Here is a 17,391-nt window from a genome sequence, read left to right as displayed (position 1 = left end):
GCCGTCAAATAGCTGGAATATTGCTGAGTGTCAGTGGTGGCGGCGGTAGGTAAATAATGGAGTCTGGACCAGACAATGCAGTGATTAAGAGCATGCGCATTGATCTACACATTTGGGATACACTGACATGTGTCAATCAAGTCAGCAATCCTGATTGCCCGATCCTCTTAGCTGCCTCTTAAAACAAGCATGGGTTCTCTGTCAGTGAGGGCTCTGATAACCTGTTGTGTCACACAGTACAGGACCCAACTAAACATTGACAGGATGAGTGAAGGATGAGGGATCTGTGGAGTACTGAGCCAATCTAATGTCAGAATTCTGAAGATTTTGTCTCATTTAATAAGTTCAATTCTGAAATTTTGCAAAGAAAATTCACAATACAAATACTATTATAGGTAGTAGTGTTCCAACTAATCGATTTTATTGACCACTGATCAGTTGAAATTAGTAATCAAGAAATCGATTATGATTGGTTAACATATATGTACATATCTGCATAATGTAAGCCTGTAAGTATTTACACTGTTTTCAGTGTGAATTTCACTTATTTAATTCTTATATCACAGCCTGTGTATCCATCTTGGGCCACTTAAGTCAGTATCTCTTAAAGGCAAGCATGTAAGCACAAAACAAAGAGCTCCTTCATTGGCTCACACAACTGCATGTGACCAGTGGCAGCCAATGACAAGACTCGTAATAGTCTCATATCATAGCACCTGTAAGTTAAACACTCTTTTTAAGATTGAACCTTAATCCATGGTCGATTGCTATGATAAAGCAATGATCAATCATGAAAATTCAACCAATTCCCAACACTAATTATAGGATGTGGATGCCATCATTCTCACAAATAAAACACAGACACATAATATTCACATCAATAAACTGTCATACCATATGCTTTATTAATTACCATCCAGAACTGCCTGTCTTTGTGCAATTTCAAGAAGTCGATTATGCTGTTGTGGGCCCTGTTTCACAAAACTCTTGTAAGCCTAAGATCTCGTAAGTTTTCTTGTACCCACTGTGCCTCCTATACTGTAGCAAAGGAGCTATAGATGTTATGAGAAAAGTTACGAGATCTTAGACTTATGAGAGCTTTGTGAAACAGGGCTCTGGTAGCTCCACTCACTGATGATTTTGATTCCAAAGTCAGATTGACTGATTACACAGTTCAACTCAAGTGACTTATGTGAGTTTGTCAGATCTTCACACACAAAGGTTTATCAGAGGAAAGATCCCGTATAAATTCACACAATCTTGAATCCAGAATGAATGGCTGCCACTCCAAATGTGAGGTTCTCATGGTTGACAACTCTGAAGCCAGCCCTTTGGATCATGTCAGAAAATTCTTCCTGAAAAATAGAGAAAGATTGAGAGTTAGGACTATACTAGACCAGGGGTGGATCCAGGATTTTGGAAAAATGGGGTGCACACATATCATGATCATGGCCCACTTGCACAAAGTGATCTTAGAGCTGCAATGGTTGTAATTCACATTCTCCAGCATAGGCTTAAGATAGTCGTAGTGCTAAGATAGCTTTGTGCAAGTGGGCCAAGGACAGAGGCATTTACTACTTTAGCAAAAACCTATGAGCATAGGCTACACAATGGCATGACCAAGTATTGTAATGGGGCACAAAGTTGGCTCATGGCAACAGATCCTAATCTGACTAAGAGAAAGAACTCTTCAGTAAGGACCTTCATGGTACAAAGTGAATAACCAAGATTCTGGTTTAGCACTGGTCTGAAGAAACCTATGCGTCTCATGAAAGGTGACGCAATGGGCTGTTAGTTGTTTAATGTTGCTCTCACCAATATTCCAGCTATAAGAAGGCGGGTTATAAGTAATCATGTCTCAACCAGACAATCCAGTGAACAAAAGCATGGGGTACACTAACAGCCCTGACCACCCAGTCCGGTTAGTTGCCTCTTATGACAAGCATGGGTTGCTGAATACTAATTCTAACCTGTGCAATGACATGAATCACAGCCTGACCTCTAATGACCTATAAAGGAAGCTAAAGTCCGATTCTAACATGGTACACACATGGAGTCATTCTGTCAGAGGCATTCTCTCATCTGCTAAGCCAAAAATGACATGAATGAACCTGAACCATTGTTAACTTATAGCATTCTCACTTTCTGTCAGCGTAGAATGACAGGTATCAGAACCTGACTTCTCAAGACTGACAAATTTGTTGCTGGGGAAAAGTTTAAACCCTTAACACCTCTTGACTCGTTCTGACAATGGCATTCTCACACTTGGTCAGCTAAAAATTATATGAATCAGAGCCTGACTTCTCATGACTGACAAATGTGACTGAGGATTAATTTTAACATTGAATACTCTTGGGAGCATATGAATATGCACATCTGACATCTTGCATCTTTGTGACTATGGTTGGATCATGGAGATTCTGTTCTTCAGCTCCGTATTGATCCCTTCAGTGATGCAACTGCTTGTCACTACGACCCAGTAGATGGGTCGTGATGACCCAACAGATGGAAGACTTTAAGAAGATTTACTGCAAGCTTAGTACAAATGAATCCAACTGTCACAACGGTTTCTTGTTTGGCATCGAATTCAGCTTAAAAAATATCAATATCTTGATGAGCTGTCTTCAGATATACTTCTCAAAAGAAGTTAAAGAATACCCAGTTTTTTCAAATGACTTTAATTAATCTGTCTTGAAACATATATTAACTAATGCAAGCACAGAAAGATATAACACACAAGAGTTTCTGCACAGCACATATCAGAGATTTTGTGTCAAGACTATGGTCAGCTGAAGTTTGCAAGTTGAGTCTGAACCCAACAAAGCAGATAATATGTTTACAACGATCACCTTTAGGGATAGCCAGAGACATGTGTGTTGAGATGTTATATGTTTTTCATGCGCTGCTATCTTCTGGATTTTGGACTGACAGAGGATGTTGTTTTTATGTCAGCTGTTCAGTTTTCTCTGCAGGGAAGAATGAAGCATTGTTGGGGTAAGCACTGGACATCATTTTCAGGATGTCCTGAGCATCTCAATCACAAGTAAAACAATTGCTGGTTGCTAAATATCATTACAAGGATTTTCCCTGAATGAATACCCTGGTGAGTGAGTGAGACTCAGAGCATATAAATTCAAACCTTTTGGTCATAGAACCTTAAAACATTCAGCTGCTTTCCTGTGAAACTTGTGACTTAAAATCTAAACTCACTCACTAACTCCAGTGAAACTCTATCCCTACAGGCATTAAATCTGCTCAAACTCTTTGAAGTTTAAAAGCGCAACTAAAGCCATTCCTCTTCCTGAGTTCCTCACAGTGTTTGCTCTGAGAGCATGGCCAAGTTTTGTGGAGTCAGACACCTTAAAAATGACCTTTATTATTATCATTACGATGCCACACATGGTGAGACGTGCTGCTGGACACATCATTTAAATGCTGAATTGATTGCTAAATGAGGCTCTGTACAGTTTACATGATTCAAAACATGTTTTAGTGAGAATTTTCACTTGTTACAAGTAACAGTTTATTGTATATACATAAACATCAAGTGTGGTATTGTGACTCCACTGAGCTGCTGCGGCAGGTTATGGAAGGCTCTCTAATCTGATAGATGAAGATTTCAATCATCTGCAAGTCTTTATCTTGACTGCTGTCATCAATGTTTTTTTATACGACAACTACAGTATTGCTTCACGATAAAGTATCCTGATATTTCCTTATACTATCTGATATTTCTTGCATTGAGATGTTAAGTTAGTTAAAACATTCTTTGGTTTTGGTTGAAAATGTAAAACCATCAGGTTGGGAAAATCCATTGGGACTTATCTCGTTCCATTTTCAACCCAAATCTCACAGGAATTGTGCTGTAACCATAATGTCATCTGTTCCCGTCTGTGTTGCCCAGACATGATTTAGTTCATCCATCAGTTACATAGCTGGTCTAATGAGCTACAAAGAAGGCGATAACCACTGGATATTACTTTTAGCCATATCTGATGCTTTCAGTTTGAAGTAAAGATGTCAACCGTTCAGTTCAAATTCTGCAGGTTTGACAAAATCAGTTAACACTATGCCTGACCTTTCTCGACACTCATTATACACGAAAGAGTTCTGTCTACAACCAAGCTAGTACATTACACTCTGTTGTCCCTAACTGAATTACAGGCTATTTTAGACATCCCAAGGCTGCCAACATTATCCAGACTCTCAGCTGGTACAGTCACCACTGAGTGGTACAGTCACCTTGCATCATAGACTAGGGTATAAGTGGGATTACTGCCTGTAGACTGCTATACAGTCTCTCTCTCAGCTGGTACAGTCACCAATGAGTGGTACAGTCACCTTGTGTTACAGACTAGGGTATAAGTGGGATTACTGCCTGTAGACCGCTATACAGTCTCTCTTTCAGCTGATACAGTCACCAATGAGTGGTACAGTCACCTTGTGTTACAGACTAGGGTATAAGTGGGATTACTGCCTGTAGACTGCTATACAGTCTCTCTTTCAGCTGATACAGTCACCAATGAGTGGTACAGTCACCTTGTGTTATAGACTAGGGTATGAGTGGGATTACTGCCTGTAGACTGCTATACAGTCTCTCTCTCAGCTGATACAGTCACCAATGAGTGGTACAGTCACCTTGTGTTACAGACTAGGGTATAAGTGGGATTACTGCCTGTAGACTGCTATACAGTCTCTCTCTCAGCTGATACAGTCACCAATGAGTGGTACAGTCACCTTGTGTTACAGACTAGGGTATGAGTGGGATTACTGCCTGTAGACTGCTATACAGTCTCTCTCTCAGCTGATACAGTCACCAATGAGTGGTACAGTCACCTTGTGTTACAGACTAGGGTATAAGTGGGATTACTGCCTGTAGACTGCTATACAGTCTCTCTCTCAGCTGATACAGTCACCAATGAGTGGTACAGTCACCTTGTGTTACAGACTAGGGTATAAGTGGGATTACTGCCTGTAGACTGCTATACAGTCTCTCTCTCAGCTGATACAGTCACCAATGAGTGGTACAGTCACCTTGTGTTATAGACTAGGGTATAAGTGGGATTACTGCCTGTAGACTGCTATACAGTCTCTCTCTCAGCTGATACAGTCACCAATGAGTGGTACAGTCACCTTGTGTTATAGACTAGGGTATGAGTGGGATTACTGCCTGTAGACCGCTATACAGTCTCTCTTTCAGCTGATACAGTCACCAATGAGTGGTACAGTCACCTTGTGTTATAGACTAGGGTATGAGTGGGATTACTGCCTGTAGACCGCTATACAGTCTCTCTTTCAGCTGATACAGTCACCAATGAGTGGTACAGTCACCTTGTGTTACAGACTAGGGTATAAGTGGGATTACTGCCTGTAGACTGCTATACAGTCTCTCTTTCAGCTGATACAGTCACCAATGAGTGGTACAGTCACCTTGTGTTATAGACTAGGGTATGAGTGGGATTACTGCCTGTAGACCGCTATACAGTCTCTCTTTCAGCTGATACAGTCACCAATGAGTGGTACAGTCACCTTGTGTTACAGACTAGGGTATAAGTGGGATTACTGCCTGTAGACTGCTATACAGTCTCTCTTTCAGCTGATACAGTCACCAATGAGTGGTACAGTCACCTTGTGTTATAGACTAGGGTATAAGTGGGATTACTGCCTGTAGACCGCTATACAGTCTCTCTCTCAGCTGGTACAGTCACCAATGAGTGGTACAGTCACCTTGTGTTACAGACTAGGGTATAAGTGGGATTACTGCCTGTAGACTGCTATACAGTCTCTCTTTCAGCTGATACAGTCACCAATGAGTGGTACAGTCACCTTGTGTTATAGACTAGGGTATGAGTGGGATTACTGCCTGTAGACCGCTATACAGTCTCTCTTTCAGCTGATACAGTCACCAATGAGTGGTACAGTCACCTTGTGTTATAGACTAGGGTATGAGTGGGATTACTGCCTGTAGACCGCTATACAGTCTCTCTCTCAGCTGATACAGTCACCAATGAGTGGTACAGTCACCTTGTGTTACAGACTAGGGTATAAGTGGGATTACTGCCTGTAGACCGCTATACAGTCTCTCTCTCAGCTGGTACAGTCACCAATGAGTGGTACAGTCACCTTGTGTTACAGACTAGGGTATAAGTGGGATTACTGCCTGTAGACTGCTATACAGTCTCTCTTTCAGCTGATACAGTCACCAATGAGTGGTACAGTCACCTTGTGTTATAGACTAGGGTATGAGTGGGATTACTGCCTGTAGACCGCTATACAGTCTCTCTTTCAGCTGATACAGTCACCAATGAGTGGTACAGTCACCTTGTGTTATAGACTAGGGTATGAGTGGGATTACTGCCTGTAGACCGCTATACAGTCTCTCTCTCTCTCAGGTGGTACAGTCACCACCGAGTGGTACAGTCACCTTGTGTTACAGACTAGGGTATAAGTGGGATTACTGCCTGTAGACTGCTATACAGTCTCTCTTTCAGCTGATACAGTCACCAATGAGTGGTACAGTCAACTTGTGTTATAGACTAGGGTATGAGTGGGATTACTGCCTGTAGACCGCTATACAGTCTCTCTCTCTCTCAGCTGGTACAGTCACCACTGAGTGGTACAGTCACCTTGTGTTACAGACTAGGGTATAAGTGGGATTACTGCCTGTAGACCGCTATAGTCTCTCTTTCAGCTGATACAGTCACCACTGAGTGGTACAGTGACACCTTGTGTTATAGACTAGGATATGAGTGGGATTACTGCCTGTAGACTGCTAAACAGTCTCTCTCTGTTTCAGCTGATACACTCACCACCGAGTGGTACAGTCACCTTGTGTTACAGACTAGGGTATGAGTGGGATTACTGCCTGTAGACTGCTAAACAGTCTCTCTCTGTTTCAGCTGGTACAGTCACCACTGAGTGGTACAGTCACCTTGTGTTACAGACTAGGGTATAAGTGGGATTACTGCCTGTAGACTGCTAAACAGTCTCTCTCTGTTTCAGCTGGTACAGTCACCACTGAGTGGTACAGTCACCTTGTGTTACAGACTAGGGTATGAGTGGGATTGCTGCCTGTAGACCGCTGTACAGTCTCTCTCTCTCTCTCAGCTGGTACAGTCACCAATGAGTGGTACAGTCACCTTGTGTTACAGACTAGGGTATGAGTGGGATTGCTGCCTGTAGACCGCTGTACAGTCTCTCTCTCTCTCTCAGCTGATACACTCACCACTGAGTAGTACAGTCACCTTGTGTTACAGACTAGGGTATAAGTGGGGTTTAATACTGCATGTAGACTGCTATACAGTCTCTCTCTGTTTCATCTGGTACAGTCACCATGGAGTAGTACAGTCACCTTGTGTTACAGACTAGGGTATGAGTGGGATTACTGCCTGTATTCCAGCAATATGACGATCAGTCAGTATGAGACAACAGGCACAGTAATATGTGATTGTAGGTATGTCAATATGAGACAGGTACAGCAATAGGTGGCTGTATTCATGTCAGTATGAGACAATAAGTACAGTAATATAAGACTGTGGGCATGTCATTATGAGACAATAGGCACAGTAATATGTGATTGTAGGCATGTCAATATGAGACAGGTACAGCAATAGGTGGCTGTATTCATGTCAGTATGAGACAATAAGTACAGTAATATAAGACTGTGGGCATGTCATTATGAGACAATAGGCACAGTAATATGTGATTGTAGGCATGTCAATATGAGACAGGTACAGCAATCGTTGGCTGTATTCATGTCAGTATGAGACAATAAGTACAGTAATATAAGACTGTGGGCATGTCATTATGAGACAATTATTAGGCACAGTAATATGTGATTGTAGGCATGTCAATATGAGACAACAGGTACAGTAATAGGTGGCTGTATTCATGTCAGTATGAGGCAATAAGTTCAGTAATATATGACTGTGGGCATGTCATTATGAGACAATAGGCACAGTAATATGTGACTGTAGGCACAACAGTATGAGACAATAGGAACAGTAATAGGTGACTGTAGGCATGTATTAGACAATAGGCACAGTAATACACAACTGTAGGCATGTCATTGAGACAATAGGTACAGTAGTATGTGACTGTAGCCATGTCAGTATGAGACAATAGGTACAGTAGTATGTGACTGTAGCCATGTCAGTATGAGACAATAGGTAAAGTAATATACAATTGTACGCGTGTCATTGAGACAATAGGTACAGTAGTATGTGACTGCAGGCATGTCAGAATAACAGCTGTCATGACAGCAATGCACAAAAAGTTGACTGAAGATTCAACGTACAAGGAAGTCTCACATCAGTGGTGTGAAGATCCTTCCTCAGCCAGTGGTATCCCCTGCTGTGATATCGCAGGAATAGTGCTAAAAACGGCATAAACCCACACTCACTCACTCACTCTCTCTTCAGTAATTTGAAAACCATTACACCAAACAGAAGTTCTGTGGTGCTAGCTGTGCCGAAGGCCACTTTGCCCTCGTGACCAATTCCCTATTGATGACACAATCAACCAGACATAAAATGTTCAGCCTTGAGTGCCATATCACACAATAGCTGCTCTGTGAGGATACCATTACAAGCCTCATACCCAACAGCTTCATCCTTCTACAAGGTGTCAGACTTTCCCCCAAATACCACCAACCACTCCAAGTGTTACTAATTAGCATGGAATAATGTCAGCTCCATCAACTGATTGCATGTTGTAGGAAAATCACATGTCTGTTTACTCAGCTGAGGAAAACAAGCTCACATCGACTTGCTGTCTACACTATACAAATATTTATAGTATACAGAATGTCTTTGCTTAGGTCATGACGACCTTACCGATCATTATTTCTTTCGCAGTCTTCAAAGGTCACGTTTTACAGGACTTGTCTGATAATGACATCGAACAGAGAAGGGAAATGAAGTCTTGTAGTTCAGTGATAATTTCTATTATGATAATTCAGCTAAATACAAATGCAAGTATTACTTTAGATATATCCTTACTCCTGAATTAAGGAATATCTTATTTTGAGGTCATACCAATTTCTTGTATATTTCTTTTTTAACACTTAATATATATTTCAGTTAATTTTTATAAATATTTCACTTATTTTACCAACCAATATGCAAAACAGGCATGTATTTGATATTCACATTTTCACATGCATGTCTGCAAACAAGAGTCACTCCTTTAAGGGCTTCAATTCTTTTTGCCTTCAGAATACCTTTAACATTAAACAACCTGACTCAGTTTGCACTTGCAATGCATGCACAATATAGATTGTTGTCAGTTTTCATGGTCAGGGTCCTGTTTCACAAATTTGTCACAGCGGTACAACTGTCACAAGTCTTTGTTACAGAATAGGAGTAATAGATCTGTAATTTATGGCATTCACAGGGGATAAAAGGTTGAGAGAAATGTTTTTGTTGCTTAAATCTGAGCAAATACATTGGTTTTGTGGGTGTGTGTCACGTTGTCTGATATTCCAGTTATGGTGAGTAAGTTTAGTTTTTGTGGATATTTTTAACTAAATGAATTTAAACATATTTGTATTCACTTAATTTTGATGGGTCTTTTGAGGAGTGCAGCAAAGTAAAGTGGTTAAGTGAATGAGTGAGTGAGTGAGTGAGTGAGAATGGTTTTATAAAGCTTTTTGTGATATTCTAGACTATTGCTTAGTAACAAATAAACCCCTTCCAATTGAAAAGGAGCCTCAAGGAGACCTGAGATTCAGAAACGAGGAAATGTGGACTTCATACAGGGCTTTTAAGCACTGCAGAGACAGATAATAGGGAAAACAATGTGGTTCAGGGACTGTGAGACCGACATATTCCAGTATTATTCCAGCAGGGAATACCTCAAATGGGCTTCAGACATAGTATCCATGTTGGGAATGAAATCAAATTTACGCTGGTTCTGTGGTGCCGGGCAAGTGAAAACTTACCAGGAGCATTAACAGAGATGTTTGCAGTGGTTCTTGTATCCATGGTGTATTGATGGTTAAGTAAATCTACAAATGTTATTTTGGATCAGTGGAGTACAGACAGGACCACTAATTATTGTCCACTCACTGGTCAGTGTTCTAGTGGGAGATTTTGAAATTTTTCTTTCCCTGCCCAGGTCTTCAAGTGGGTGCTTTAACCTCTAAGCTACCCCACTGGCCCATATAACAGTTGTATTCCATGTCTGCTTCATTTGGGAGTTAAGTCTCAGGGAATACTGCCTGTGGTGTCTATTTCTAAATATAATCCACAAGAGTGGGTGTGGTGCAGACAAACCCAGGAAGACAACCAAGACGAATCTGAACTCAACCTCGTAACCATTGGTATCTGGTACACCCAAGGGAGGCAACTCTGCACAGCAATTTACAGCATCTTACAGCATCAATACAAGAACATCTATATCCCTGGCATGACAGTGGTCAGTGGCTATTTGCTGACCATTGTAATAATACCATTTTAAAGGACAACAAAAATAATACATGAGAATGATGCTGACAAGAAAATAAGAGAATCAAAGGTTTAATTTCAAATATTCAACAGATATGTACTGAAACTTCTAAAATGATAATATATGAGTGAGTGTATGATTGAGTGAGTATGGTTTTATGCCACTTTTAGCAATATTCCAGCAAAATTACAGTGGGGAACATCAGAAATAGGCTTCACATATTGTACCCATGTGGGAATGTATCTCCAGCGTAATGAGCAGTCACTTTAACCACTAGGCTACTCTATTGCCACAAGCCTGTTAGACACATACTTTCAAGTCTCAGATACAGTAAGTCCAAAGCTTTAAGAGTCTAATTCATATGAACACATCGTAGTGGGTGTGTTGGGCAAGCTGTCTAAGGCGCCAGGATAGTGATCTAGCAAAAATGGACGTGCTGAGTGTCAAACCTGTTAACTCAACATTGTGTGCAGACTCTTTCAGTGTTGTCATCACAACCCCTAGTGTACACAACCCTGTGCACTTGAAAGAACTCATGAATCTGTTGGTACATGACCAGATGGTGGCCACATGAATACGTGAAAAACACCTAGTTGCGGGTACAGCAAGGTGCAGTTAAAACATGGACAAAGTACTGTGGCTATGTGTCCTAGTCCACCCAGCTGTGAATGGGTACCTTGTAAGGATTGGAAAGCCACACTACATCGGTGCGCATAGTGACTGCATGAGTTACATGATCCCCAGGGAGTTGAGATTGAAAAGATGATTTGTCGCTGAGATTGACACCCAGTGCTTGAGGAAAAGATAAAAAAAACGCTTTGACCAAGCATATAAATGTAATGGGCTAGAGTGCTATATACCACTCACCACTTTGAAATCTCATTTCTAAATTAGTGCAAATACTGAGGGTAAAAAAGGCCCTTATCATGCCTTATGTTGAACTGTGTATTGGTGAACACACTGCATTGCACTACAGGGATCTTTATCTAGCCTCATGTAAGAATGTTGAGTTTTGATTGGTCCACGTGACTCTGATAAAATACCATGTACATCCATCACGATCCGTGAGCGGGAGTATAAAAGTTGTGTACTCCCGCTACGAAAGTCATATTACCCTGCTATGCCTCGGTGATGATGCAAAGTGAGAAAAGTGCGCATCGACAAGCCTTTAGTAACGTGCGGTGTATTGAGGTCAAACGATCAGCTGGTAGGCAGCAATGAAACATGTTGTGTTGCGTGTTGTTTTGTTTTGATCTAGTGAAAACATTCAGCTAGATAAATGCGTTATCACATCGTGTCTAGGGAAATACAGAGTTTTATCAGTCCCTCGTAAGGTTGTATTCCCTGAGCTGGAGGCGTATTTCCCTCTACACGATGTGATAACATGATGTGATAACACGATGTGAGTATCATACGTGTAGGATAAAACATGACTCGAAAGGTTTATATTTACTGCCAAACCGAGGAGAAGAGTTTTATCCAACTTATAAACTGTCATGAATGTAAAACACATATATCTTACTATGTACTATTTTCAGTTTGTGCAAATGTTTTGTGTACATGTAGTTTGCTGAACAACAATGATGAAACAGCCCACAAATGATGGAACAGTTGGCATCAACTGGGATGAGACTGGCAGACAACAACTTGCCTTGCACACACAATACACATGCTCTGCACACAGTACTGTCCAGTAAGTAACACATGGTTCATACAGACAACAATCTCGTTCTTCACAGTAATTAGCCTAGTGGATAAAACCGCAAAGCTAGAGAGCAAAGGGTTGTGGGTTTGAAACCAATTATTGGCAATATATATTGGAAGTTTTCAGTAATGTGATATTTTCCAATCAGCGATGGCAAGAGAAAGTTGTATCAATCATAAATAATGTTCAATGTCTTTACCAAAGACAAAATCTGAGACAGGTTTACAGGAGCTGCAATATACTGGGAACTGAGTGTTCCACTTGGATTGAGCTTGCTTGCACATGCAGATCTATTTTCTACAAAAAAGTAAATATACCATTCAAAAAGTAGGGGATATTAGATTTCTAAGATTGAAAAAATACAAATACAAAGTCAAGGACACTGATGAAGAACAAAAATTAAAGGAAAAAAAGACAATTTATTCTATGCCTTTGGAAATATATCATCTGTATGGATATACATTACTTTTTCTCACATGCCTTGGCATTGGCCAGTGGTATGCTTGCAAAATGGAATAACCCCTACTTTTTTATAATGGTACATTACCTAGTGCTGCCATTTAGTTGTTATGGATGCAGGGGAGATAACAAGAGAATATGTCCACATTTCTGTCATATGTTAATCACTTTTTGAAGCATATTTGTGAATCCATTTCCGCATATATTAAGTAAATGATGCAAACATAAATGAAACTTGTTATTTTTTAACCAAATTTAACACAGACTCCTCCCCCCTTCCAAACAAACCCCCTCAAAAAACAAAAACAACTTCAACACAAATCAATTAAAAAACACGACACCAAGCTAGTTAAATCGTAATTATCACAGGCCTAAAAACTGGAGACTAAGAAAAAGCTGAAAACTACTGTGCCTGAACACAATTAGACTCTAATCTTGGATGTTCCAACGTAACCCTGGAAAATCAATGATATAGCCAGCGACTGAGGACAAGATCAACATGTGCAAATCTCATTACTGAGCTCTTCAAGGGCATGTCCTGTAGTGAACAGCTTTATCCACTTATATCAATCTATATACACTTTTGAAGTTCTTTTTATCTGTAATACGTTCTGTGACCTAGAAAAAAACATCTGGCTTTTTTTCCATAATGACAGCTGCAATGAAGATGAATCCGAGAGGGTTATATCCCTAAGAAAGGGGGCGGATAAAAAAAACCTTTGTGAAAATATTTCACACAGTTACCAGAAGTACTTATAGTTCCATTTTCCTGATCACTTGATTAAATAAATAAGATCCCTTTATCACCTGATACATTTGCTTCAGTAAATTATACAACATATCACTTTAACAACATATGACACTTAAGTCTTTGGGATGATCCCTTCTTCATAGAGATACTTCATATCTCAGGGCAATATTTCTGAAAGATCCTGAGGATGATTTTGCCAACCAAAGTTTGAAGACATTATCAAACCAAGCCCACTCGGTGTCTTATTGCTAATAGAAAATCTTGGTTATCACCAAGACGGTTTCCAATAACCAGCCCATTGGATAGACTTACAGAAAATGACAGGATACAGCTACTTCTCAAAACAGGATTCTAGGTATCTCATATCTATGTTACAGATGTAGAAACTTCAAAATTAAAACATTGTGATTCATGTGACATTCTGGGTCTTGAAGCTGTGAGCTATGTTTGGACTTCCTTGTAAGGGAAACTATCCTTTATGAATACCATTTGAAATCACCTCTGGAATCATATATGTACATCTGAATCTATTTTTTGATGCTCTCAGAGTTTTGTTTCCCTATAGTGCCTGTGATGATGCAGGTTAGAATTTTTCTTCAGCAATCCATGCTTGTCGTAAGAGAAGAATAACGAGATCAGGTGGTCAAGCTTGCTGACTTGGTCAACACATGTCATTGTATCCTAGTTGCCTAGTACTCATGCTGTTGACCACTGGGCCACCATATAGCTGGTCTATTGCTGAATGCGGCGTAAAAGGACAACCAAACAACACCACTGACAAGGAACCTGATCTCTTGAATCAGGAACAAGACGATTAGGGCAACACAACTCCATGCAGATGACATTCCCAGGAATCCTGGTGTAACAGGTGACCTGGTTGATGGAATGTCATCACTGCTCTCAATATCAGGGGTGAGTGGGTGAGTGAGAGTTGGTTTTGCCTCTTTTAGCAATATTCCAATCATGTCACAGCAGGGGACACCAGAAATGGGATACATACACTGTACCCATGTGGGGAATAGAACCCGGGTCTTTGGCATGAAGAGCAATCACCAAGCTACCCTACCACATCTAGGGCTTTCTTTTTTCTTTCTATACATGCAATACTTTGACGAAATGATGAATGAATACGTTGCTGAAAACGAAGGCATTGTTTAGTTAATCAAACTTCTTTAGTTGGTTTCACAAGACATGACAAACGAGTATACATGAATGAGGTGAGCGGACTTCCAGCTCAACCCCAGGGCCTTTCCTGCAAGTGGCATAATCCTGCTCGCGGTCGTCCCTACAAAGACAGTCGGAATGCCGGCCTGACCACACTCACATCTCACGTTTCACATCTCACCTCCAGTATAGATGTGAGCATACACATATATATAGTGTTTTAACAACAATAGACAGGCAAAGATTCAACAATGGACAGATAGTGAAACTAATAGCACTTCCTTCTACACTTGATGTGATGACAGACACAGCCAAAGGAGATGACCAATAAAGGCCATAAATGTCATATACAGTAATTAATGGAAGTGACAAAGAGGAACAAGGTAGCTGACAAAACAATGTATTCTGCGATAGTGATAAAGATCAGGATTGAAGATTGAATAATAATAACTAAATATCATATAGCCTGGCCACATAGTTTTTGGTCTGTAGAAATATTTGGACGTGGCTGTCCTGAAATAGACACTATAACAACTAGGAAACAGTAGGAAACATCAGGAATATGCTTTACCCATGTCAGGAATCAAACTGGGACCTTTTTTAAGACAAGCCTAAGCACTAGGCCATTCCACTGACTGTGTCTCTGATGAATACTAAATGGTTAACCACTAAAAGTGGATGATTTCTGAGTCTAGATTTTCAGAATTTTGGTGTACACGTGTCTACGAACATCAATATAATTTCTCATAAATATTTCACGATTGAATCAATCTCCTTGGAAAGACCACAGCCTGTTCTTCCAGCACTAAAATCTATAAATAAACCTCTTTGGAATAAAGCCTACATTCATAAGAATTGGTTTCTTGATGAGAGTGGCATTAAAGTCCAGAAGGACTGTCTGATTACAGTAGAACTCCAGTGCCCCTGAAGGCTGTTGTACACAGGTTCAGTGAGGTCTGATGAACACTGGAAGTGTGTAGTTATCTTCCTTATCACAGCTAAACACTTGTGCCTGCCAAATCAACCTTAACACTGGGTGTGCCATCAGGTACAGCGGGGTGTCTCAGAGAGACTGACTTGGTTGAGAGAGGTTGAGAGAGGTTGAGAGAGAGAGGTTGAGAGAGAGGTTGAGAGAGAGGTTGAGAGAGGTTGAGAGAGAGGTTGAGGGAGAGGTTGAGAGAGGTTGAGAGAGAGGTTGAGAGAGGTTGAGAGAGAGAGGTTGAGAGGTTGAGAGAGAGATTGAGAGAGGTTGAGAGAGAGAGAGAGAGAATTGTTTATCCATGCAGTCATGACACAATGACTCTCTATCTCTCTTACATTCCCTCTCTCTCTCTTTCAGTGACACACAAACACACACACGCACGAAGGCACATACATACCCACAAACAATGGCTCTAAGACATACACATATTCACACAATAAATACATAGGCAAAATCCAGAGAGACACATGTACATACTGCAATGATCACAAATTGACCACAGAGCCTCCAAAATTCAAAACACAGAACACAGAGATTGCATGAATATCAGAACCAGAAGGTTTACCACATATCTGGCCACCATAAATAAATTGCCTAATTCTAGTTTGCATGAATATCAGAACCAGAAGGTTTACCACATATCTGGCCACCATAAATAAATTGCCTAATTCTAGTACCTGCCACACTGCATGTGACGTTACCAGTACCAGTCAATCTAGTTTGGCTCAGATGAGCCATGATAGATTCATCAAATAACAGTCCATTTCTCTTGTCACACAAATCAAGGCTGAAGTCCATTGCCACATGCTCCATCAACACCTTACAACAAAATCATTTTACAAAACCACCCCCTACCACTACTTAACTATTAATAAAGAGTATCAAGTTAGAGTCAGATTTCTTGTTTTGATATGTTTTCATGCAAACAGCATTGGAATTTGGTGTGGCGTTGAGCATTTACAGCTTCATTTCAAATTGATTAAATAGATCCACTGCTCCATACATTCACTGATGCAGTCATATTGCGTCACAGCATAAAATATCTTGAGTCCATACAAAAGATGAGTAGCTTGTGACATCGATCTGTAACCATGGTGACTAATTGAAACTGAAACAGACAACAGACAATATCACAAGCAATGTCTAATGCTGTCCGTGTATGGTGTCACGTACCATCAACCAATAATATAATTGCTTGCGGGAGGATCTCTAGTCTGTCATACAGACCCTGAAAGAAATATATCCCAGAAAGTCGATCCAAGTCTAGAAATTGAGGATACAGCAAGTTTTATGCGTATGCCATGAAATGGAAACTTCCTCTACCAGAAAAATAATCGTCTGCTCATTAAATATATTTCAAAAGACGCAGAGTAGAAAACTGACGAGAAGACAAGCAACTGGCAGCACATCCTTAAACCTTGTGTGTATATCGTTGATGAGATGGCTAAGCCAACAGGTTTTGGTCAGTACAAGGATACCCCATTCTAAATGTAGCAACACGTCTATTTAAGTGCATTACGCAATTCCAAACCATAACAGAAAGCTTATTTACCCTTATATGGACTGTGGTGTCCCATCAACTTTAACCCATCATTGCGCAGCCCTGTCGTCCTTTACCAAACAAGCGCCATTGACCTCTTTATGCCTATGGTCGTTTGCTTATTTGTTGATAGTATAACATATGGCATTAATTACTCAATCTGTTTTATAAAGTGTCCAGACAAACACAAAAAAAGATAATAATACGCGTTTCCAGTCTCTAGTTGTAGGTGTTCAAATTTAACTTGCCCTGTACCATGCTGAAAAAACTCATTATGATTGTTTCGTAAAGGAATCAGATTTACTGTACAAGCTGTTGCATTCTCCCAAACCAAATCAGACATT

General features: G+C 40.4%; 1 protein-coding gene across 1 annotated transcript in view; it reads right to left on the bottom strand.

Moving 5' to 3' along the window:
• Positions 1–871: 871 nt before the first annotated feature.
• The window catches only part of LOC137254982 (2-methoxy-6-polyprenyl-1,4-benzoquinol methylase, mitochondrial-like), a 60,157-nt gene continuing 43,637 nt past the window's right edge, over positions 872–17,391 (bottom strand). The window contains exon 7 of the mRNA XM_067792567.1: positions 872–1,355. Within this exon, the coding sequence (XP_067648668.1) occupies positions 1,251–1,355 (105 nt within the window). The 3' untranslated portion in view covers positions 872–1,250. The remainder of the gene's footprint in view (positions 1,356–17,391) is intronic.

The sequence above is a fragment of the Haliotis asinina genome, chromosome 1 (genome assembly GCF_037392515.1).
Source record: "Haliotis asinina isolate JCU_RB_2024 chromosome 1, JCU_Hal_asi_v2, whole genome shotgun sequence".
In the NCBI taxonomy this organism is placed as follows: Eukaryota; Metazoa; Mollusca; class Gastropoda; order Lepetellida; family Haliotidae; genus Haliotis; species Haliotis asinina.
Note: the sequence above shows the minus strand (reverse complement) of the source record. Positions and strands in the feature narration are given on the sequence as shown.